We start from the raw sequence: 26,020 nt of genomic DNA, 5'->3' as shown, positions 1-26,020 counted from the left end.
AAAATTTCACTATTTAAAATTTAATGAAAAATCCACAGATAAAAAAAAAAAAAACGAATTTCTTTTCTCTAGGAGTGCGACCAAGTACACATCGATGACGTATCTTCTGACGACAACGGACAGGACCTCAGGTACGAAACGTCACCGTGAATTACCATAATTTAGGGGGGAGGGATTTCGTGAAATTTTCCAGTGTTACTTTTATTTATTTATTTATTTAATTTAATTTAAAAAAAAGAAGAGGAATTCAATTCAGCTCAGTATAATCATAACAGTTGGTGGGACTATTTTTGTAGCAGTTACAATTTCCAAGCGGATGGATTTCACGCAGCAGCCAGTAACGCAAGCCTATGCCTGGCCACAGGAGTAAGAGGAGGAGTGGATTGGATGAGGAAGCTGGCTTTCAGATACAGAAGAATCAAGGAAATATATAATCAGTATCGTAACAACGTCGGAGGTAAGGGGGAGAGTGAGAGAGAGAGAGAGGGCGTGAAAAAAAGAGCGCTCGTGCATTCGCTCGACCCCTTTGTGACGTCAACCAATCGTCATCTATCGTTACAGGTCTACTGGGACCGGCCAAAAGAGAACAGTGGCTCCATCTGCGTTCAGAAATTGAAACTTTGACGGATAGCTGGTTGACATTAGCTTTGAAGTGTTTGTCCATCATTCATTCCAGGCAAGGATTCTTCGTCCCCTATTTTATTTAGTTTCTTTTTTTTTTTTCTTAAACTTTTTATCTGTTCCTGTGTGGTCCTCTATACCCTCTCGCGCTTCTTTTCTTTTTTTTTTTATGTCTTTTAATGGATTGCCAGATGATATTTCACGGCAATCAAAGCTAAATTATTAGTGTTATTCTAACAATTATCGACTTTAAGGGGAGAGGAAGTTGTAAAGATGTAGTTGTAAATTATACGAGAAGGAATATTTTCGAATATTTCAGGTCGAACTGTGTTAGTGTACTAGTAACGACGACCCAATTGGTCCCTGCGCTAGCTAAAGTACTACTTTACGGTCTAGGAGGGGTCTTTCCAATCGAAAATATGTACAGCGCAACTAAAATAGGTAATGTTTTTTTTTTATCTCCCTTAACACTTTCTCTTGTTAAAAATCCTATTTTTCTATCCCTCTCTCCACTTTTTTTACAGGTAAAGAAAGCTGTTTCGAGCGGATAATTTCAAGATTTGGTAGGAAATGTACCTATGTAGTCGTTGGAGATGGAAGGGATGAAGAGACGGCTGCTAAACAGGTTAGTTTATGTTTTAAACACATAAAAAACAAAGGTATTATATAATATTTTTTTGCTAAAAATAAACTTTAAATCTTTAAATATTTACAAATTCAATGTATTTTATAAATAGGAACGATCGATATCTTAGAATAAACATGGAATAATTTCAAAATAGATGATAGTTTGGTGGGGGGGAGAATAAGAAATAATAAACACTAGAGGAATGATTGATGTAAACATTTCAATTATTTAAAAATAAAAAAATATATATATTATCATCATTATTTAAACAACTATTTTAATGATAATTAAGTTTGTTTTTAGAAAAATAAACTTTAAATGACATTTTTAAAGAGGTTAACAGGGTCAGCTGTTGTGTTCTTATTGTGAATGAATGCGTTGAAGACGTGTTGATGTACTGTTCTTATTTTAAGACAAATCATTAATTTTATAATTTATACTGTATATTACGAAAGGTAAAATTCCATAGATTAATTGTGAAACTGTATCGCTTCTATACCTAACTGGGGTGGTGTATAGTTAATTTACTTTACGATCTCCCCCCTTTTTTACTTTCCAGGCTGTATATATAACAGAAGAAAAATATGGCTCCCAAGATTTTTGGACATGGGACCTTGAAACCTCGAGAAATACAAAAAAATTCGGAGTTTTTCCCCCCTTTATCACGGTTTTTTCACCCAGTTTGAAGCTCAATAACTCCTGTGCCCCTTGTCGAAAATTACTGAAATTTTGCAGGGAGGTTTGTGTATTGGGGGCATCGATTCTATTAAATTTTGGTGGTTAAAGGTCGATGAGGTGAGGAGATAGAGGGGATCACGTGTCGTATTTCGAGTTTAATTGGACTTAATGATTTTACTCATTATTAGCATTTGTAATATTTAATTAAACCCATCTCTATCCTCGAAATTAAGCTTCTTGCCATTTTATAGTATTTAACGATATAAGGTTTTTTAAATAAAATCTCAACAGATGGCGCCACACGCAATTTTAACTCCTGCTGGGAAAGTTAGNCGATTCTATTAAATTTTGGTGGTTAAAGGTCGATGAGGTGAGGAGATAGAGGGGATCACGTGTCGTATTTCGAGTTTAATTAAACTTAATGATTTTACTCATTATTAGCATTTGTAATATTTAATTAAACCCATCTCTATCCTCGAAATTAAGCTTCTTGTCATTTTATAGTATTTAACGATATGAGGTTTTTTAAAATAAAATCTCAACAGATGGCGCCACACGCAATTTTAACTCCTGCTGGGAAAGTTAGGCAACTCGCTAGATTGTTTTTTAGCGGTTATGAGGCTTTAAACTCCACAGAAGAGCCTCACAATTCGTTAAAAATGGCTCGTACAGGACAAACCAGAGCTTAAATCTTTCTTTTGGTGTTTTGCTCACATTTAAATTAATGATTTTTAGCAGAGATAACGAGTACAACTAATTTATCACGTCGCCTATCTGACTGTAACGGGAGAAGATGTACAATTTTTATGTAATGACCCTCTAAATTGCAGAAACATGGCGAAACGATGGTTTCTCCGCCCCATTAACTATACAATTTCTAGACATGTGTCTCTTTTTAGATAGCACCGATTAAGAAGTGTACAGTAAGAACATATCTAAACATATCGTGTATTTTAATGTATATATATAATTATATAATATAGTCTATATATATATATATATATATATATTTTTTTTTTGTGTATTTACTTAGCTGAACTTTCCATTTTGGCGCATCAGTGGTCATTCCGATTTAGCTGCTCTCCATCACGCCCTGGACTTGGGACATCTTTGATTTCGACTCCGCAGCAAGATCCGTACTTGATGAAGTCCGGCCTCCATGAAATGAAGAAAAAATAACGATTTAAAAGAAAAAAATGGACTCCATTCCATTAGAAGACATAAAAAAAAATAAAACAAGAAAAATGGTATTTTCCGCTTGAGATCTATGGCCCGCGTGTGGTTTATACGAAGCGAAAATACAAACCTGGTATCGAGAAAGATGGAGATCATCACCCGTTGGGATTAATGAAGAAATATGTCGAACGATATTTGATTTCATGTTGTACATAGTTCCGGATCTGGAGGATCCGTACTTTGCCTATAAAACAAAATAAAAAAAAACCAATAAAAAATTAAGAAAAAATCTCCTTATCCTAAATTCGAGATCCCTAAAATGGATTTTTTTTTTGTTCTCTCTCTCTCGCTCTTTTTCTCTAAACTCTGACTCTCTCTCTCTCTCTCTCTCTCTCGCTCTCACACACACTCTCTTCTATTCTCTCTTCCTGTTCTTCCCTGTTTGAAAAGAATTGTAAATCAATGTATTTTTATTTTCTGACGGAAATAAATTGCAATTATCAAATCTCTGTAGTCTTTGTAATTATTGTACTGGGTGGTCCAGAAATCAGTTGACCAAATGGCTTAAACTTCGTTAATTTTGTGAAAAGGTACTTTGTTTGTGATTATATCTGAAACACACAGGAACGTGGTTAATTGAATTTTGGGCTAACCTGTAGGCTATATCGAAACGTTTTAAAGAGTATTTTCTTTAAAATGTATTCGAATTTATTAATATATAAAAGAAAAGAAAACAAAAGATTAAATTATAATGCTAAAGATTGTTTATTTTGACATTTTAACAATTAATTAATATGCTATTTAATTGAAAAATAGATAATCGGTTTTATATAAAAAGTTGTGATTAAGCTTCCTTTAAAATAGAGATCAGTCTTTTAACTCTGCTTAAAGGAGAGATCAGTCTTTTAAGCAGAGTTGAAGGATTGATTTCTTTCCCCTTTACGCAGAGTTGAGAGAATGATCTCCCCTTTAAGCACAGTTGAGGGACTGATCTTCCTCCTTTAAGCTGAATTCAGGAACAGAGCTTCTCTTAAACTAGAGTTAGGGGACTGATCTTTTCCTTTAAGGGGAGAAATCACTCCTTTAATTTAACTCTGCTTAAATGGTAAACCAGTTCTTTAACAAGTTTTTTAATGAAAATATCCCCTTAATTCTGCTTAAACAAGCGATCAATACTTTAACTGACTTCCCCCTTTAGGGATAAAGGTCACTTACAGGACTGATCTCTCTCTCTCTCTCTCTCTCTTTAATTCATTTAGATTCCTTTAAAGAGTTAAGCCGATTCTCTCTCTTTAAAAAAGAAAGGGATCAGTTAGCTACCGACTACAGATCACATCAAGAATCTTGAAACACGTAAAATTGTACAGAATGCAGAACAAATCGGCAAGTCTTTCAACTTCGAAATCCTCACTTAACACAAAGACACTAGTTATTGTTTACGTCCCTGAACTAGATAATGCCGAAATATTCGTAATTATCTCCCCTGTTCTTTGGCCTTTTTTCAAGAAGATTCGAGTAACAATTGCTCCAGTTAATTCAGTCTGGCTATCTTTAACAGATCCTAGAGAAAAAAATAAACAAACAAACACGAAAAAATTTATTTTTTTTTAAGTAAATAAATAATGCTATATTGTTTCTTCCTTTGTTATTGTTCGCTCGACAATAAATCGATTGTTTATTCGGTAACTAAACTCTTCCTTCATACAAGAAACGACTCAACACTCAGTCATGCAACAATACTGTGTTTAACTTACATATATTAAATAGTGCATATCTAGTAACTTGCAGTGAAACCTGTGTAAAACGGACTCTACCGAATATATATTCCGTTTTGGATAGGTTATTTTTAAAACAGGATAGATTCTAGCCGGAGCCACCATATAAGTGAAGCATAAGAGTTGTACTGTACACTCATAGATACAATATACAGTATACGTTATATGGATCTATAGTGTGTATTTACATATACAACTGACCGGTATGAGGAGGCCTAAAAGGACCATGCTGGGGTCAACCGGAAGTTGAGGGGGGTAGCCACTAATGTGCATCACGCCGCCCATATAATGCATAAAATAAATTTTTTAAATTTTATATTAAATACGAATACATTATAATAAACATTCTTCTTGTTATAATTTAATTTTTTATACGTAAAAAAAACAATTGAAAATAAAAAAAATTCTTACTCTAATACATTTCGCACCATCTAGCGGTACGATTTGTAACTATTTCTGGATATTCCCTAAAAAATAAAACAGTTTAAAAATAAAAATTAGTAAGAAATTTCCTGAATATTTTCTCTAATTTATGTTATTTCATAATCCTTAATTGTTAAATGCTCTTTGTAATATGCCAAAACTTCTTACTTAAACAGAAGGTACTGTATATGTAGGAGCTCCTGATCACTTAAACAGCAGGTGTGTGAGACTGCTGTTTAAGTGATCAGTTAGGAGCTCCTAATCGATGAATCTTCAGTCTGGTTCTACTATCAATTTTAGAATGGCCTAGTATTTTTATGTACTGTATTATCGTAGTTTATTACAGTTTAAAACTGGAAGAGTTTACTACTGTATCAGTTTTATAAATTGTAATTTACGCAGAAGATTATAAAACACTTCAACAGCAGGTATATAGTATGCAATAGGCCAATAGGCTCACGTATAGTAGCTGTAGAAAATTGTTCTGTATGTGGGCCTATTGCAAAAACCTATTGCTTATGTTGTATACATGCAGAACACTTAAAAATCAGTATCTTAAAACTGCTGTTTAAGTGTTCTGCATCTACTAAATGCTTTCTCTTTGTAATATTCCAAAACCTCTTACTTAAACAAAAGGTACAATACATATAATTCAAATAGGAGCTACCCCACCAGTGGGCGAGTGACAAAACCTCCCAACATTGAGGATGGAACCCATGGCCAACTCGTCGTGGGTTCGAGCCTCGCCAACGGGCTAGTCACGTGAAATTTCCGAGCTTTCTAACATCTTGCGGGGATTAAAACAGAAAAAATTCAAACGTCTAACTGTTTATTTAAGTCGTAAAGGCCCGGCAACTAAAGGGCCTTTTTCTAAATTACAGTATGTTTTAGTTTACCGAATAATATTGAATACGGCCCGCATCCGATATACGTGTATTTGACTGGCCGTTTGCTACGTTTTATTTTGAGGCCCCGCCCCTTACATTATACAAAGAAACAAATAGGGAGCTCATTAGATAAAGTGTGAGGCTCAATATGGAAGAAACACGTTTCAGTTAGGTAGTTCGAACCTTTGAAAAACTTAACAGAAGATTGTTGTATTACTGAACTCCATTAATTGGTTCGAAATTTCTCATATTACTTTTAAGTGTAACCAATTAAAACTAATTGGGTTTGAATTTCACTTTCCTTCGTCTTTTTGTTTGTTTATTTATTTGTCGAGTTTTGTAACTTTTATTTTGTTAGAATTTCCATTAAATATTTATCCAGTGGCACTTTAAGCGGGGTACACGTCTACCAGTACGTGGCTTTATATGTCTCGGGGGGCCTTCAGGAATGATACATTTTCTGGGGCCCCCTACAACTGTCTTTCTCTTACTGTTTAGACATTATTTGATCTCGTCATAGGGGTTAAAGTATGCATTGTGTGTGGTAATAATGTAAGGGTCGAGTCAACTGGAATTAATTTGGATCCCTTAAATTAGGGGCCTAGGTCGTTAACGAGTGCGATTTAGACATTATCAAGTGTATAAAGGAGGGACAGAAATCAACTAAATTCATTTGATGGAGTGTGGGCCTATATGGAGTGCCGATGGAGTGTTTTTATCTTTGTATAACGCACATATAGATCTGATATGTAAGTTATTCCTCGGTGTATTGCTTTTAGTAGTGACGTTCTCGTATAACGCTTCTCTATGTACTGTACTGTACAGTATTACTACATTCTTCAAGCGATGAAGGTAAGACATAGGCCTTAGCAAACTGGGAAATTGTCTAGAACCCGGATCTGGCAAGAGGCCCTTAAATCGATTCTTGAATTCAAATATATATAAATAAATGTGTTAAGTATACAGTAAACAATGTAAACATTCGCAGCTTCGCTAATTCGGGCCTCCTAGTTTCGCTAGGGCCCGAAATTTCCTTAATTTGACACACTTATAAAAAAGGATTTCAAATGAATTAATGTAAACGTAGATTAATTTACTTCAATGAAAAATTTATACTGGAGGATACTTCAAAAGTCAGTTAACCTCGAGTTTTTGTATGAAATTTAGCATCGTTTATGTATTGTTTTATTTTATTCTGTACTTTTACAAAATTTGTATGGACGATTTCGTGTTTAAATAGTTAACTAACTTTTGTAACTAATAAAAACACAACCTCCCAAAACGGGACATTTTGCCGTTCCGTTTTAAACAGGTTTTACTGTAAAATAGCAAATAAAGGGAAAAAAAAACAAAATAACGAGTTCGATTTCTTGAGTAGAAAAGTGGGTATTAGTCATAAATTTTCGATAAAAATAGGCCAGTGAATGGTACAAATATCATAAAGACCTGTCTATCTGGTCATGAACATGAATAAAACAATCTGGGTTACGTTGACCTGCGGTACATCCTATATAATTTTTTTTTCTTGTTTCCCCTGAACTTCACCCAGTGTGATACGTGGTGTATAATTAAGGTTAACTTGTTTAAAATACCTCTTTTCAACGTTAAGTAATCTTAATAGGAGACTTATACAGTTTATATATAACCCAGAAAATACGTATTTTAAAACAGTATAGATCGGCTGACGTAACATTCGAACTTTTGACAATCCCCCTTTATAACAATACGCCTTTTTTAACGTAATTTTTTGCCCTATTTAAATGTCTAACACCTAATTGCATAAGGTTATAAAATTTTAATTATTATATATCCTAATATTATGATAAATAGCCTTTACGTATAGTCTGTAAACTAGAATCTGTTCTGTGCCTTATAAATATGGATTTCTAGTGTTTACTATAGCTAACGATTATATAAATATTTTCGAAATTTTATTGAGTTTTTAATCCTCTCTCCCACAATTTTATGCTCCAGCACGTTGGTCGGACACGAACCCACGACCAATTTCAGTGGGTTCAAAGGGTTTAAACATCTCTTCAGAGGTGTTATCCACTAGGATAACAGTAGGCCAGTGCCAAATTAATCACTGGTATGGGATTCTGTAGAAAAGCTTGGAGACAAATTATTCCAATGAGCAAAATTTTATTTAATTTTTTGAAGGTTTTTGGGCAGATAAAGTGCCACGTGGTCTAGGGTGTAAGGTTAAACATCTCGATCACTTCTATGGTTATAATCTATGGAATTTTTACTCGATCCCAAAGAGAGACAAGTGCCCTATTTTCCCCCTTTGAGAACCCCATACCCACTAGGCACCTGAGGAAAATGCTTAGGGGTCCGAAATTTGAAAAAAATAAGCAATTTTACCGTGCAATCGTATACCACAATTTATAATTCTTAAGCTATAATTACACGTTTAATTACGTAGAGGGGACCCAATCTTCCTTGCCTAGAGGGCCCGGAAGGCCTTAATCTACCACTTCAATTCCTGAAGTCGTGCTTCTTATTAATAAATAATTTAATTTAAAGTTATTCCGTACACAATTTAACCTAAAATGGTGCATTTTTGTACATTAAATCGGTAGATTTTTTTTACGTGTAAACGAGTTAAAACGCTTGATGTAGACGTTACGAACATCCTTAAACACGTAAATTTAGGTTGATTCTCACGAGTAGTGTGTTATTTATTTATTTATTTATTTGTTTGATTTTTTAAAATTAAACCTCAAATAAAAAAATTACACATTTGTAATTTCCTATTGTGTCTACAATACAAGTCCCACTTATCGATTACGTGAATCGTGATAGTTAAATTTAAAATACTACACGAAGACTTCCTTAGAGGGAAGAGGAGCCTGGCGACCTTCTACAACACTATAATAGAGAAGAATGGGCGTATGTGCGATATACGTGATCTATAAATTCAGTAGGTCATAAAAATCACGGGTCACCTTATGGTTTTGCCACGTTTATTTGGTAATTTTGGGCCTTAACAGAAAATAATAATAAGGTGCATGATGTAGTCCACATACAGGTTTTATTTATTTCATATTTACAACATAAAATAAATTATTTTATGTATGTTAGGTTAAATTATGCATTAAAATTGTGTGTAAAAATTGTAATCTAACATCTCTTCCAGGCTATGGCCTTAAGCTATCACGAGCTGAAGAGGCCCTTTATCCCGCTACGAAATAATAATACATGTAAATGAGTGATACACTAAGCTGTATACTCGTAAAGCCAGGCCCCAAAGCTATAGACTCATAAGGCGAAGCTCAAAACTATAGTCAAAAGGCGAGGCCCCACGCTATAGTTTCATAACCAAAGCTCCAAGTTATAGATTTAAAAGGCGAGGCCCCAAGGTATAGTCTCATAACTCGAGGCCCTAAACTACACTTATTTAGTCCACGTGCAGATCTGCCGCTTTCTCTCTTTAATGTAAATTAAAGAGTAATTTTTCTTATTAGTTTTATTTTAAAATAATTATTTTTCGAATAAAAAACTTTATAATTAAGAAAAAAATTAATTTATTTATTAAATAATATTTTAATTAATTAATTAACTTATTATATGGAAGATCGGATCTATATTTTAGGGCTTCCTACTAGCCAAATCTAGTAGGAAGCCCTAAAATATAGAATTTAATGACGAAAAACAACCACTAAAATGACCCAAAAATTGAATCTTGATGTAAAAAAAACACAGAAACAGCATCAAAACTGAATTTTTCACGTAAAAACACAGAGTTGCCTCCGAAAATATAACATTTCACCAATGATATCCACCTTCTAACAACGACCACCTCTAAACGGCGGCCATTTTTTTCAGGATTTTTCTTCTACTTTTTGAACAAAACTGCATTCAAAATAACTTGTAAACAAGGCCATTTTATGCACCCGCCATTGGCGGTCGTTCACAAGTTAAATTGTATTTTTATAGCTTACAAAGAAGGGTGGAGACTCACATCTATGAATGGCGCAGGTCAATATCGTCTCCTTTTTTTTTTAATAATAGAAATATTAAATAAAATTAAGTTTTATCTAGGGCTTAAACACATTTAAACTATAAAAATCTTTCAACAGAATAGAAAATTGAAATTTCTAGACTATGAAGAGGATGCGAAGAGAAGGAAAAGGATGCGAAAATTTATGATTTTTACAGTGTTTAAGGTATTCTTTTATGCCTTTTTTTTGCATTAAAATAACCCGATTTACGTATTTATACAGTTAATAACGTCATTAAATTAAACTCAATCAAATTAATTTACATTATGTCTTCATTTATATAATCTAGGAAGTGTAATTAAAAGCAAAAAAATGAAGAAATAAAAATAATTTAAGGCCTAAATATCATTAAAAAAGTAGTCTTAGATTTGATATGAATCAACAGACAATGATGTAAAGATAATAAGTATATTAGGAAGTACGAGGTCAGGGGATGATTGATGGTCAAATTAGGGATCGATCATCATAAAATTGCCTTACTAGTTTTAAAGCCCTTAGGTATGTATGTATGTATGTATGTACTGGCACAGCTATTTTAGCATAAATACTAAGAAAAAATGTGATTAAAATTGCTAAATCGTTAAATAAGGAGTAGGATTTTAAGTTAAAAACCTTAAAATCTTATTCCTTAAAGTAGGGAATACGTAAGAAAGCAGAGAATATACCGTAAAAAACAACAGTAGAGTTTCAATTTCCGATAAATAAAACGAAATAGAATACGGTCGATCGACACTTAAAATTGCTAAATCCTTAAATAAGGAGTAGGATTTTAAGTTATAAACATTAAAAATCTCATTCCTTAAAGTAGGGAGAATGTAGGAAAGCTGAGAAATATCGAATAAACAATACTTTAATAGGTAAAACGAAATAGGGATAGATCGATCGAAACACTTAAAATTGCTACTAAATCCTTAAATAAGGAATAGGATTTTAAATTATAAACATTAAAAATCCCATTCCTTAAAGTAGGGAGAATGTAGGAAAGCTGAGAAATATCGAATAAACAATACTTTAATAGGTAAAACGAAATAGGGATAGGTCGATCGAAACACTTAAAATTGCTACTAAATCCTTAAATAAGGAATAGGATTTTAAATTAAAAACCGTAAAATCCTATTCCTTAAAGTAGGGAGAATGTAGGAAAGCAGAGAATATGCAATAAAAAAAAAATAAACAATAGTAGAGTTTCAATTTCCGATAAGCAAAACGAAATGTGGAACACTCGATCGACACTTTCGTGAAGAGTTTCACGTACTGATTCACCAAGGATTCATTGAAGCATCCAATCACACTTCATCTAGAAGATATAATTCTCGACGACATCCCAGTCCAGTTGGTGGTCGCCTTAACACGAAACTTTTCAAGGTTAGCAGCGTTAAAACGGGGACAGAATTGACGATGCAAGACTGGCGATTCCCCCTGGCACACAAGGAAGTGGACTAACTTTTTTCTTCTTCGCCATTTTTTATTTATTTATTTATGTTTTCTTCTTTCTTTGCTCATGTCACATCCCTTCTAGAAGCAGCAAATCTTGCTCCTTCCGAGGGAATTTTTGTCATGGATGTAAATCTGTATGGATGATCGCTTTTTGGATATATCAGGATAACCGCAATGGATAATCCCACTGTTAGAAAATGCTGTAAATTCATGGATACGAGAGAGCAGGTTAGTGACCTTTTCCTAATTTTAAAAAAAGTTTTGGCTATTAAATCAATAGGAACCATTAAAAATTTTTTAAAAAAACAATCTTTTTAATGGTTCCTATTGATTTAATGGCCAAAAATTACGAGGGAAATCGCGATTCTCGTGTTTTAAGTAGGCACCCCTCCAAACTTTGTTTTTTTAGTACAGTCCACCCTCCCAAAAAACCAAATTTTGGAGGGGTGGGCCGTTCAAGTGACTTAATAATGATTAAAATAATTATAATTAACCTCACTATTCGCAAGTAATCTTAAATTTTTGACACCGTAAAACTACAAATGGGCAAAATTGAAAAACCTCTTCGACACGATATTAGTTTCCTGACGGTGGGAAATCAACTTAATTTTTAAAAAATGCAGCTTAATTCTCATTAAAATAGTATAGAACTTAATTAGAATTATTGTCTAAACGTTAATTAAGTTTAATTTTAATTAATTATAATAATTTTCGAATGGTATGTGGTAAAAAAATGCCGGCTTAAATAATTAATTTTTAATGTTAATTTACGGTTAAATACAATTAAAATTACAGAAAAACAATTTAATTTTTCGTTTAATGTTAATTTACGGTTAAATACAATTAAAATTACAGAGAAATAATTTAATTATTCGTTTAATGTCAATATACGGTTAAATACAATTCAAATTATGGAGAAACAACGTAATTATTCGTTAAAAAATCACTTATAAGTGTTTTTCTCTGTAAGGTTCGCAAGCTTGTGTTTCTTGTGTCGTCTCCATTATACAAAGGAGACTAACGGAGGTTGAAAGTCCGGTATTTCTACGTATAAAGCTCTGTTTTCTCTTCTATCCTCGTTTCAACCGATAAGTCGGAGTTAAAAAAAAATCCCTTAAAAATTCCCTAAACGAGAGCATCACTGTTAGTAAATCTGATTATAGAAATAAAAAAAAAGAGAATAAAAATAAATTTTCCTGTTAATTTATAGCATATTTAAATGTAGGACGAAACCTAATTAAATATTCAAACTTGAACATCGATTTTTGTTAGATAGTAACAATATTTAAAACTTTTCAAGATTATTTTATCTTTTGACCTAGAAAATTCTTGAATTATTTTATTTATTTTTTTTTCTCTGTAAACTAGAAAATAACAATGTTTGCTGCTCTAAAAATTAATGTCTTTCTTCAATTTCAAAATAACTTCTCGAGTAAAAGGTATTGTTTCTATTCTTTATCTTTGTTTTTCTTGATTTTTTTTTTTTCGGTAGAGCTAGAAATTTTAGATCTTTTTCTTGCAGACTAAACAGGTCAGTCCAGTTAGAAGTCGATGATTTTCGTTCCAATTCAAGTTTGACATAAAGAAAAGGTCAATGGTTAATCCAATATTGCTGTCATTTGTCTCCATTTGCATGCAATTAGATCATTATCGAGTCTATAACCTGGTCCGAGCTACAGCTTACAGAGTTATTTACGAGGCCTCAAACTGCCAAGGCCTCAAACTATGGACCTCAATGTATTACTTAATGGAAGGATAGGGTCTCTTATAGCTTACAGGAAACACTATCCTTCTATCCTTCTAAGAAAGAAACTCTACGCTGTGAGGTATCAAATTATGAGATTTCAGAGCCTCTTCAAGCTTTTAAATGTAATACTTAATAGAAGATTGGGGCCTCTTATAGCTTAGAGCCACACGTTTGCTATATATAGAAACTTTGCTAATTTTTAGAGTGTAAAACATTCTAAAATACAGGAAAAATTATCCTATCCTTCTCCATGTTTGAATGATTATTAAAAAGAAAATAATAATTTCCTATAATAACTACGAATACCTCATGCTATGAGCTCTCAAACTGTGAGATTGCTGAGCCTCACGGAACTTCGGGCTTTTAACTACGAAGGCCTCACGCTACGAAATCTTTATAAGACTGTAGAGCTTCACATTAGATAGCCTGTACAGCTTAGAGCCTCACTGCACAGAAATTCTACTAATTTTTAGAGTGTAAAACACTCTAAACTACAGGAAAAACTATCCTTCTCCATGTCTGAATGATTACTAAAAAAGAAAATAATAATAATTTCCTACGTTTGTATACACAACTATGAGGCCTACCATTAAAATCTCATAAAGTTTAGTACTTAACCAAGTATACAGATGTAAAAAAAGTATATTATTACAGGTAAAGTTTAGATTACCGTTAAGAAATTATCAACGGAAGATATCAAATAAATAGTGTTATTTATTAAGAGATGAGTCAAATGCTTCCCTCTTTTGTCAGACCCCATTTTAAGAACTTGTTCCAAGTATGTCAGTGGCAATGAACTCAATACTTCCTATTTAATAATATCCTACATTCGAATATCATCATCATCATCATCATCATCACATCATTCGAAATTCTTTGTTCAGCTAACCTTCTGATGAAATTTACTTCGTTGAAATCGTTACGTGTGGCCTTCCTGGTTGATTGTCTCGTTTAACTACTATAAATTCGTGTATAAAATAATTATTCTGTGAATTTGAAAATTTAATTTAATTATTTTGACTTAAAAAAAATCCATATACACAGCCTAATTCCCCCCCCCACTGCTGTTCGTTTACGTCTGGTTTAGGGCCTCATTTCACTGCTCGTTAATAATATTATCTGTCCTTTATCTGGTTCCGATAATGAAGGGCCCTAAAACAGATCGATAATGTAGTGAAAATACTGTAAATTGTTTAATAAACTGGCTTTTTAACACCTTCAGCGGTCAACTGAATTTTGGACCATCTTTGTTATTAATAGTCTATATATAGATAACGTATTAACGCTTGTATAACACGCATAACTCAGTGTTAAAGCATAGATATATCCGGCCATCAGTGGTGGGGCCTCGCGTGGTTTAAGGCCTCATTTCGTCGCTCGTTAATAATATTTTCTGTCCTTTATCTGGTGCCGATAATGAATTTGGGCCCGGGGCCTTAAAATCGTTTAAAACGGATCGATAAATGTAGTGGAAATACTATAAATTGTTTAATAAACTGGCTTTTTAACTCCGTCAGCGGTTAACTGACTTTTGGACCACCCTTAGTTGTCAATAGTTTATAAATAACGATCCATATCCAACCTTTTTTACTAGAAAAAAAATAATAAACAGTATCTAGAAATCTATACAGAAGTCTGATTATACGATAGAGGCCCTAATTACGTCACACATCAAACGTAATTAGGGCCTCTAATAATTTACATAAGATCAAAGAAACTAAGAAAAATAAATAAATAAATAAATAAACGATCAGTTACTAGAAAAACATAATTCAACTTCGTTTTTATTATTAAACAAAAAGGAAACTTGTAAAGATATAAATGGCACGTCGAGTTGTCAGTCCTAAATTAATAAACTTTACTAACCAACTAACCTGATTTCTTTACGATATTTATGCATAATTTTCTACTTATTTTTTTTTTCTTGAAATTTAAACGGGTTTCCTGTTTTATTACAACTGTTTATACTTTTATAAAAATATAAAAATTAATTCATTATTCATCTCTCTAGAACAGGAAAAACTATAACACAAGATCGTACTTTCTGATACGTCCCACCGATGAAAGCTCCATACAAAAGTCTCGATTTTTTTTTTTTTTTATTTAAATATCTATTTTTTTAAAGAACTTTAATGGGTAATAAATCACGATTGTTTGATGGTGAATTGCTGGAATGATTCTTTTCTTTGAAACTAGTTGATGCATCTCTTCGATCAATAGAAGAATATCCGGTCTGTTGTGTTGATGCAGAGGCCTTGAAAATTTCTATATAAAAAAAAAAATGATAAATTCGTGCAGAAATTTGTAAAAATCGAATTAAATTATGTGTTAAAACGATGGAGGAATCATTAGAATTGTCGTATTTTTAAATTCGGGGAAGTCCTCTTTTAATCATGGCCAAAACCTCGAAGAACGGACACTGACGGAGACATAAAAAAAATGGCCGGTCGTTGTTGAGAGGTAGCCGTTATTTGAGATTCGATTGTATTATATTAACTGCGTATTGTTGATTAGTAGAAATGGTTTTAGGGTATGGGAGACAATAGACTACTCTTGCGAGGCCCTTTCTATAAAAGCATGCTACTTGATATTGTAACTTGCTTTGCAAGGTCCCTTCTCATATAGGCATGCTACTTGATGTTGTAAATCAGCTTTGCGAGGCCCTCCTTAACAATGGCATGCTACTTGATTTCATAAACTAGCCTTGTGAGGCCCTTCTTTACATCGGTATGCTACTTGATATTGTATAAATTCTAGAATTCTAGCGAGTATCAAATTCCAAGGGGTATTTGAGGAATAGAGATAAATTTGAGAAAGACAATTAAAAAATCAAGAATATAATACACAGAAACAAGGCAATGCAGAACAAGACAACATAGAAAAATGGTGGTAAATAACTTATTTTTATGCATTCCAAAAATTATAGTCTCTATAACTGCTCTGAATAAATATTAATTGTTGTATATATAACCTTTACACGAAGATTATGACAGGTAAATGAGAATTATAATGTCATTTCCGCGTATCCATACTTTTATACATGTAAATCACGCTTCAAAATCCCCCCAAAAAAGGACACATGCAGGTGTTGCCTGTAGGGAAATTAGTACAAAGCTTATTTATTATGCTTTATCTTAACTGTAAACATAAACACGCCTTTAATCTCAACCTTAAATATAACACACCCTATATCCAAATATAGAATATATGTCTCTCTCTAGCCCTCTTCTGTCATGAATCTAATCCTCTTCTATATATGATCCATGTATAAAAGTTTTCTAGTCGCCTCTTCCGTTCAATCAACGTGAATTTTGGTCTACTTCTTCCCATTTTTCACCTATTTGAATATAATTTATGTATTATTATGCTCAGATCTTCAGAATTACTCTCTATATAATTAGGATTGCGTAGATCTTTCTATAAGTTAAGTTTATAATTATGTAGAGGATAAGGCTTTCCGCTCTGGGAGGCCCAGGTTCGATTCCTCGCTACCCGATCACCTCCATTGTGGGCCTGGCCGAACCCACGATAGGTATGGAGAAATGGCCCACAGCGACTCTTCAATATCTGTGTGATTTGACACTTAAACGACACTTTCTATCGAATCCGGCTTCACCAGCAACGTGGAGTTTTCTGAATATTATTCACCTAAATACGAGCCAGTTTCCCATAGAAACTGGAGGATCCCTCTTAAATGGATCGCCCAAATGTTCGGTTACCTTAATCCCATATCGCACATAATGGTAAATATGCCATTAAAAACCTTTAGAAATTGAAATTTTCACTACTAAATGCATTTATTAATCAAATTATCCTCTGCCTAAATCAAGCTTACTTTTCGTATTCGCCATAACAAAAATCCAAAATTCGAGTCATTAAAAATTATTTAAATCACCTGTATCTATTGCTTAAAGGTCAGAATAAATTGTACTTTTATGTCAATTTGACCCCATTCTTACATTTCTATTATTAGAAAGTGTAATAATGAAGACAATTCGACGAAGAAATGTGCATTACTCCGACAAACACGTACTGTAAAGTCGAAATTCCGACTTAGCTCAAGCGTAAACAGAAGGTGCATTTGTTTCGTCACAATAATTTACATTTATACATCATTTTGACATCATTACGACATGAAATGACATCATACTGACGTACAAGTCTACACTAAAACATATCTAGAAGACGAATATATAATTCTTTACCTGCTTAGTCCCAATGTATCAGAACTTATTGTGTTTAGAAGTTCTAGACACAATGTAATTAGTATCTAGAACTTACCACCTTGTGGGTATGGAAAAAGCAATGTAGATATTTGAGGGTTTTTTTTATTACAATTCTTAAGATATAACACTGAAAGGAACTTTCATTAGATTGCAATTTAAAAAAAAACCGTAGGCCTATAAATTCCTACTGCATGTCTGTCCTTCTTTGATCTCGAGAACAGTATTAGATATGTTAAAGACGAGACCAGCCATGGAAACTTTAGGGGCAGGAGACCCGATTAACTATATATGAAATTCCGGTTTGCACCATAAGTAAAGTTATTTCAATTCAAAAGGTTTTCCTTGTAAGGAGTGAGATAGATGACAGCGTTACTCCGTTGTTAAAGGAAAAGCATGATGTACAGGGGCAGCCATTACTAATTTGAGGTGGAGAGCATATATTTTAAGTTAAATAAATTAAAAATTGCAGCCAAGTATTGTGACGATGTCTCTGGTGCAAACCGAAATTTCGTGTATAGTTAATCGGGGCCTCCTGTCCCTAAATATCTGTTATAAATGGCACTTTTTCTTATGATATCTCTTTATATTTTTAACATGCTAATATGTTTATCGCATTCTAAGTTAATATATTCTAATTTATAGATTAACTACACTGATTACAATCAGCTTGTTTTTTCTAAAACAAGTTAGTGTTAATTGGAATCAGTGTAGTTAATCTCTAAATTAAATTGCTTAATTATTGGTCCAACCTTATAATTTAAGTGTGTATAAACTGATATGTACTGTACAGTAATCAGCTTTAAACATATTAAATACAAATTTATACAGCTTATTTCTTATGCCAATTATATAATATACTCACTTCAACCAGAATTAGCGAAATTTTATGAACCATAATGCTACTTTGAATTACTTACAGTAAACAATATACAACAACAATATCCTACGGCAATCGTCACCATATTGTAGCACAAAATGGTAAATGATAAATTACAGCATATGAGTCAAGACTTTCCTGTTATAACCGCTGGTTCGTATATATATTAATAGTCAAACTTCGGTTTGGTGGTACACTATTTATTTGCCTTTAAAACTGGCACTAAACTTGAAGTACGTCGAACAAGAATTAGGCTATAGAAAGTGCTGGATTTATACTTTTATAGGCCCTAAGCTAACGAAAAATTGAGGCTCCTTCCTCATTTTTTAATTGTATAAAAAAATACGTATTAGAGGCCCCTTGAATGCTGCGGCCCCAAACTTTAGCTTAATGGTAAATCCAGTATAGTAACGAGGTCTACTATACAGAAGATTGATTTCGCCATTGTATAAGAAGGGTGGGGAGATAATGGGGGTCGTATTAAGTCTAGTTAATGCCGACCCCAGTAGGGTCGGACTTAATGACGATTATACTCGTTATTAGCATTTATAATTATAAAATCCATCCCTAGCCTGAAAGTTAAGACTTTTGCCATTTTATAATAGTTAAAAACAAAAAAAAAATTTAAATAAAATATGACAACAGATGGCGGCACCAAAATTTTAAATGTTTCCGGCCGCATTTCTTTTATGCAGCGAGAGTGTAGCGAAAATGACGTCAGGAACAGCTATCGCTACACGTCGCTGCATCGTAGTTTAGAAGCGCTTTCCGCTCCAGCGAAACACGGACGTCATAATCTATCCTTTAATTCCAATTACAGCCGAAAGTAGTTCTTTAGTTAAAGAATTACAATATGTAAATAAAGAGATATAAAAAATTGAGCATTTATCTTTCCGTAAATGTGAACAAAGTAAAGAGATAGAAGATATATAATTATATTTAAAATACAGAAATTTTCATGTAAAGATGATAATGTAAGCGCAATTCAAACATCATACATATTTGTAGATAACCGTTCATCTTCCATTAATGAGAATGAGTAGGTATTTTCGCTAGATACATGCGAGACCAGATAGAGAAACCTAAGGGGCCTCCCACCCCTTAAGTTTCGTTTGTTTGTTAAGTTATGGCAACGCAACACTTGGGCGATCTGCCTAGGGAGATCTTTTAAGGGAAACTGGCTCCTATTTAGGTTCTAACAGACTTTGAGAAAACCCGGAAAACTCCACGTGGCTAGCCCGTCGGAGGGAGGCGCGAATCCACGACCGAACTCCCAGTGTTCAGGGTACGAAAACCGCTTGGCCACTGGTGGGCACTCCTTTAAGTTTCCTGAAGAAAAAGTGATCCAACATACGTGTTTCGTAATGAGTTTTTAGTGTTTTTCTTCCTTTTTTTAATGGCTGTGTTCAGCAGAATCAACAGCTGTAACTGAGCGAAGGTGTTTTAGTCGACAGCTGTTATGTAGCGATATGAATCCGCTGAACGATGAGTAACGTATGCGTTGAAACAGGAAGCTGGTAGCCACTTGCATGGGCGCAGCCATCGTTGCTCAGTTGCAGATAGAGAAAGGTAGCGTAAATGAAATAAGCTACTAAATGTAACGTAAAAACACCAAACATGTTACCGTAGAAAGCGTTCGGCAGAAAAATACAGTACTCAACGTCTTCGGAACTGTTCAGTCTGCTGAATGCAGCCAATAAACTCTCATAACTTCTGGTAAGTGTATCTTTCGAAAAATATTTGAGATAAAAGGGCTTCGACGTAGAATCATAATATGCAATAAAAATGGGGTTCCCATTTAAGAAACTGAAGTTGACCCCCATCTTCATCGATTGTAGCACTATCTGTGATGAGATCACTGGCCGCATCTTGTTGTTCCCTTATGATCTGCCATTTTTGATTTAATGGTCTTTCAAGTTATTTTAGTGGATTAATTAAAAAATGGATCATTCTGTATATACACAGTAAATTTCTTGAATATATACGATGTATATTCAAGAATTTCGAAACAAAGTGTACGGTAGTTTCTTGTGATCGTAATTAAGGTATCGTGTTCAATGCTGTTTAAAGAAATATCTATCTGTCCAAATCCAACCAAATTTGGCATGTTAACATTTCAGAACACGTGAAAGACATTTCTGTAAAAAAAGTATTAAAACTTGCCACTACGGCATTTATCGCGCTGCAAGCAAAACATTTTATTTGTACAGTACAAGACAATCACTCTGTACAGAGACCTTAACGGTGTAAGGAATACTGCTCAATGTAGTCTCCATTTTGAAGATGTATAACTTGAAGGCGTAGTGTGTCCAATGGTCAACCGTAAATTGATGCAGTCTTTCATGACATACCGCACATTTTTGCAAATTTAAGACAGGTTTACGATAAATCACGCCTTTCTAGTGTTCCCAGAACCAAAGATCACTTGGATTAAGACCTAAAAAGCCGCAGTAATGAGTTTTAGTGCTAATTGTTTTTAATGAAATGTTTTCCGTATGTCCAAAAATCTCATTATACCAAATTTGGACTGCTAAGAAGCTTTGTAGATAGGAATACTTTATGATCACCAGGTATTTAATTAAATATAGTGTAACAAAGAATAAAATGCAGAAACTGTTACGAAAACATTCAAGAAGTATTCTCATAAATTGTATTTAGCATTTAAGAAAGTGAATAATTTATTACAGCATTTCACTTGCCAATATTGAAAAGAACGGCATTCTAAGGCATTATAACAAACTTTACTATAAGATTCATTAAAATTTCTTGAAATTTTCAATTGTATTTACGTAAAAAATCGGTTTCTTCATCCATTTCCTCTATAACATTTAACCTCTGTGTTACTTTAATATCTTGATTAATTCTGGATTTAGATTTATGAATCTTACGTAAATTTTTAAATGTGTTAAAGCAATTCTGGTAATTTGGTAATGTGGCTCCTGCAAATTTAGTCTATAAATATAAAACATTGTACAATAAAAATGGAAGAGGAAGTTTAATGATAGAGAAATGCATTAATACTTAAAATATATAAATTACCTTTGGTTTTACATGTGCTTTTCGAATATCTTAGCGAATTTCCTTCTGTTATTTTATAGGAAGGATTTTTATCTTTGATCCTATGTTCTAATGACTCGAGAAAATTAGAAAAATTCATCAAATTATGACACATTTGATTTAGCTTGAAAGTATTTTCTTTTTCTTCTGATGTATCTGGTAGTGTATGATTGTAATCATCATCACCATCGTTTAATTCTTGAATATCCAGGCTGTTATTCAAATGATGTTTTTCTGAATAGTCATCACCACCAGGAAATTCAATTAATATATTTGAATCGAGATCGTTCCAAGGTTTATCAGTTAGTTTAACGATCTCTTGATCTCCAGTTTCCAATTCTTCACAAACTGAAACACTTTCCTCGTATATAACGCTACGAACAGGCTTTATATCCATTACTCGAAACGGTTCAGCAGCCACTTGAACTTCTTTCTGAACGTTATATTTGGAATTGCACATCATTTCCGAAATCTTCCAATTCATTTTTTCGTCTTCTTCATCGATGGTTCTCTTTATTTCATCCCAACTAATGTCAAATTCTGGATTAAAATTAAAATCAGGAAAAGTAATAGGAGAATTAAAAGGTTTATTGCTCTCTTTTTCTATGGAAGATATTTCAATTATTTCAGCTTCCGATTTTTCTAGAGTCTTTGATTCATCTAAGACTTCAGGCAAATCTCTGTAAAGTACAGGATAAAAGAGATAAAACGTAGTTAAGAAGCGTTCTGAAAGTCCATTATTTTTAAATAGCTTACTTTTTCTCCACGAATAACTTTTTTAAATTATTAATAATAGAATTCTTTCTTATTTTCCTTAAAAATTCTTGCAATTTTCTATTTTTTACTGAAGTTTTGGCGTATTCTTCATTGTCTAATGCTTTATTATGACAATAAGAATCATCCATTCGTCCTATTGACTCCATTTTATCTTATATTGACAAGAATGAATGATTCTGAATAAATGATAGGAAATAATTGTCTTAATATATTTTCGAAACAATAGCACAAGAATGGAGGCAACAAAGAATACATTAAGCTTGATTTTAAAATTAATTAAATAAAAAAATGTAACGAATTTAATTACATTTATTAATTTTAAAAGTATGGATCAATAATTTTATATACGTAAATAACAATTTTTTTATATATTATATATTAAGTGTTACATATTAACCTTAAAGATTGCGAATGATATAAATTTTTCCTAACAAAAACTATTTAAAAAATACTAAATTGATATACATGTATAATTATTTACTTTTATTTTAAGAATTTATATATAATTTTTAAATGTATTATTTAGTTAGTTATATTCTTTGTTGCATCTAAGTTTGAAACTCACAGGTACTCCAACGATACTACAATGAAGAATTCGGGTTTCGATCGATTTGGGTCTCTTGATTTTCATGAATAGTTGGATTAAGGTTATCGTTCCCATCCGTATTTTTTTCTGTCTTATCTTATTAAGTAACAGATCCGTTCGTAATAGGAAAAATTGATTCAAGCTGCATAGATCATGGTTCACAATCAAATATGTGTTAGTAAAGCGGTGGGTTTTCTAAATATTTACTCTTTTTAAACTCTGCAAGACTTAAGGAGAAGTTTTTATGTCCATAAGGTTAAGTCAAGCCATACTAAGAGTTAACAAATGGTGAAAGACGTATCAGGATTCGATTTTTTTCCGGATCAACCTTTTCATGAAAATTTCTAAATCGATTCGGACTAGGACCCGAGTCCATCAGAGTGGCAAGCTAAGGGAGCTGGATTCTACAGCGGAAAACTATAGGATCCAAACACTACTTTTTATTTTTTAAACTCTTTCTATCCTGTAGACAGACAGAAAACCTGGTTGAACCCATGACGACATAGATTCGGCAAGTGTTCAAAGGGGGCGATCATCTGGATAGTAAAGAACGATACCAACGCACTGTACGTATGAAAATTTTCTGAAGTTCCGCTCCGGGATCGAAACATGAGTCCTAGACTGCCAACTTGATTATTTTACCATCCGACGATCAGAACAAGAAATAACAGTAACTATCTCAGTCACTATTAACGATAAAATATCTATTTTCATCAAAAAAAACTTTTATAATTATAGAGTGGAATAGAGGGATGGGATCTTCCAAAACATGGGTAATCTTTCAAAAGGATGACTCGCTAGAAGACTTTCTTTGAAACTGGCTCCTATTTATATGTTAGACACGTGAAGAAAACCCGAAAAACTCCACGTGGCCAACCCGTTGGTCTGGCGCGAACATGCAACCAACTACGAAAATTTCGGAGACTCGGACTTTTCTAACTTGAATTCTTCGAGAGGCATGCTGAGGCTTTAATGAGGAGGTCATTCAGGTGTCCATTACTTCTATCTAGAAAAAACTACACATTTTTTCTTACCTAAACAAACTGTTTCAGTCTTTAGTATTTGTATCAACAATTCTTTATCTCTGGATACTGATCATGCCAGATATTTTGATTGTAAAAAAAAAGTTTTCAAACGAATTAATCCCTACAAAATATTTTTATGAAGTCATTTTGTATGGAATTTTATACGCAGTTATAATTTTTTACACAAGAGACCCTTAGACGAACTTGAACAGGGACATTTAACACGAATTGTTAAATGTCCCTGCTAATTCTCCATATCTGGATCTAGAATTTAACGAATAATTTTAAAATTAAATGTATAATTTGTTTTTACCTAGTTTAATAAGTAGTTTTCTTTTCTTTGTTTTTTGTTATTTAGGAATGTAAATTCAAAGACACTCACTTAAAAATGCAAAGAAATTAAAATGAATACATATAACAACAAAATCAAGAATATTTTGTGTAAGAATTATAAAATTAATGAATATTCATGCATTTCGCTAACCAAATTATTGAAATACAGATAACAACGCAAAAAAGCTTCAATTAGAAATAATATACTACTTAAAAGCTAATAAATCCATAAATTTATACAAATCTTTATACAAACTGATATTTATGATTTAAAAAAAAGGTCCACCAGTGACCGAGTAAATAAAACCACTGAACACCGGTAGTTGGTCGTGGCCACATAGAGTTTTCCGGATTTTCTTCACGTTTCTAACATCCAAATAGAGCCAGTTTCCCATAAATGGAGGCATCCCTCTTCGGCAGATCGCCCACGTGTGGCGTAGCCGTAACCATATAAACCTAAACCTAAACCTAAACTAAACCTATGATAAAACAATAATTAATTTTATTTATGTAATAAAAGAAAAATAAATTTACCTTTCCTAGAATTTTGTTCTATAATTTTATACAATTTTTTTTATCAATTTTTAAATAAACCTTCAATACCACTTATTGTTTGCGGTTTTCCATTAAAATAACTAGAGCAGTCATGAACAACTCGCGGCTCGCATGCACCTCTTGAGATACTAATTTGTGGTTTTGTCAACCTAATTTTAATTTCCTGTTTACTAACTCCTACCATTATGCACCCATCAATTAAGCTGATATTCGTAACGAAGAGCATTCAAACTATATTTGATCAGTTAAAAAGATAAAAGTAATTTCGTGTTATTAGTTTGCATATCATTAGCATGTGTTATTTTACTACCTAGAGTACTGTAGTTTATTAAATATGTTATACTCAGCAGGTTCAAAACCCCGAAACTCCTTAATTAAGAAACATGCATGCGGCCCGCCGGAAGTTTACGTTCATTTTCGGCGCGCAATTTCGTATGTTCAATATATATTTATATTTTTAATAGTTTATTTACTAAATAAATTTAAAGTTATTCCAAAGATTACTAATAAAGAAAATTATTAACAATTTTCCATTATAAAATAAAATTTCAAGTGAAACAACGCTGCGTTTAGTCTGTGGCGCCATCTATCAGCCATTATTTTAAAAAACACACAATTAATGTATTTTTTCCTCAATTTTCATAGGAGTTGCATGAATTTATTTAAAAAATACTTCAAAATTCTTAATAATACGTTAATTTAAGCCTTAATTCTTAAACTAATGAATATAATCTTCTGAGGATCGCAAATTGCTACTTGGAAATCGTATCAATGGTAGGGTAAATAATTTCCTATATTGGGCTTGCAAAGTATATTTTTGAATAAATTCATATTTTCCGACATGCCACAATCAGAATGCCAACTAAAAAATATTAATTTGACACAGCATCTCATAATTGTGGTAAATACAGTATGGGTATCCTATTCTTCACAATTGAACTCAAACGTGAAATATTCTAATTTATTTAGTTTTGAAATTTATATTTAACAAAAACTGTTGAGTTTTAAATAATTTATCACTTCAAAATATACTAATATTTTTATTCTTTATTTTTTTACGTATGCTTCTATGGATAAATTATTTATTTATAATGTATTTTTTAAATATATTATATTTATTTGTTTTTGTAAATTATTTATTTTAATATTTAATATGCTTTTATATTTTATCTATAATTACACTTATATTTATTATATATAGTTTAGTC

General features: G+C 32.6%; 2 protein-coding genes and 1 long non-coding RNA gene across 10 annotated transcripts in view; 1 reads left to right on the top strand and 2 right to left on the bottom strand.

Annotated features, from left to right (window-relative positions):
* Nucleotides 1-3,608, top strand: part of LOC111641740 (eyes absent homolog 1-like) — a 44,958-nt gene extending 41,350 nt beyond the window's left edge. For 4 of the 7 annotated variants that reach the window (XM_023387946.1, XM_023387948.1, XM_023387947.1 and 1 more), the window contains exons 14-19: nucleotides 73-131; nucleotides 276-457; nucleotides 562-676; nucleotides 941-1,062; nucleotides 1,146-1,246; nucleotides 2,961-3,608. In XM_023387946.1, coding sequence (XP_023243714.1) covers nucleotides 73-131; nucleotides 276-457; nucleotides 562-676; nucleotides 941-1,062; nucleotides 1,146-1,246; nucleotides 2,961-3,041 — 660 coding nt within the window. In that variant the 3' untranslated portion in view covers nucleotides 3,042-3,608. The remainder of the gene's footprint in view (nucleotides 1-72; nucleotides 132-275; nucleotides 458-561; nucleotides 677-940; nucleotides 1,063-1,145; nucleotides 1,247-2,960) is intronic. The other 3 variants (XM_023387950.1, XM_023387951.1, XM_023387952.1) reach the window with 1 other exon arrangement.
* Nucleotides 3,246-26,020, bottom strand: part of LOC111641743 — a 58,161-nt gene continuing 35,386 nt past the window's right edge. Inside the window, exon 4 of the long non-coding RNA XR_002759463.1 lies at nucleotides 3,246-3,347. This is a non-coding gene — a long non-coding RNA (uncharacterized LOC111641743). The remainder of the gene's footprint in view (nucleotides 3,348-26,020) is intronic.
* Nucleotides 21,126-22,544, bottom strand: LOC111641742. Of its 2 annotated transcripts, none has more exons than XM_023387953.1 (3): nucleotides 22,293-22,544; nucleotides 21,519-22,216; nucleotides 21,126-21,418 (listed from the first exon to the last, which is right to left on the bottom strand). In XM_023387953.1, exons 1-3 carry the CDS (start codon nucleotides 22,457-22,459, stop codon nucleotides 21,255-21,257), a joined length of 1,029 nt encoding a protein of 342 aa, XP_023243721.1. In that variant the 5' UTR covers nucleotides 22,460-22,544; the 3' UTR covers nucleotides 21,126-21,254. The 2 variants fall into 2 exon arrangements, with proteins under 2 accessions (XP_023243721.1, XP_023243722.1); XM_023387954.1 differs by having other exon boundaries at nucleotides 21,277-21,431.

The sequence above is a fragment of the Centruroides sculpturatus genome, unplaced genomic scaffold (genome assembly GCF_000671375.1).
Source record: "Centruroides sculpturatus isolate CEXI.00-Female unplaced genomic scaffold, Cexi_2.0 scaffold1656, whole genome shotgun sequence".
NCBI classification, from domain to species: Eukaryota; Metazoa; Arthropoda; class Arachnida; order Scorpiones; family Buthidae; genus Centruroides; species Centruroides sculpturatus.
This window is presented reverse-complemented; position numbering and strand designations above follow the sequence as displayed.

Coding starts and splice junctions, on each gene's coding strand:
- LOC111641742 (XM_023387953.1), bottom strand. CDS start 22,459: ATGGAGTCAATAGGACGAATGGATGATTCTTATTGTCATAATAAAGCA. Junction 22,217..22,292: donor AAGTTATTCGTGGAGAAAAA/GTAAGCTATTTA, acceptor TGTACTTTACAG/AGATTTGCCTGAAGTCTTAG. Junction 21,419..21,518: donor AAGCACATGTAAAACCAAAG/GTAATTTATATA, acceptor CTAAATTTGCAG/GAGCCACATTACCAAATTAC.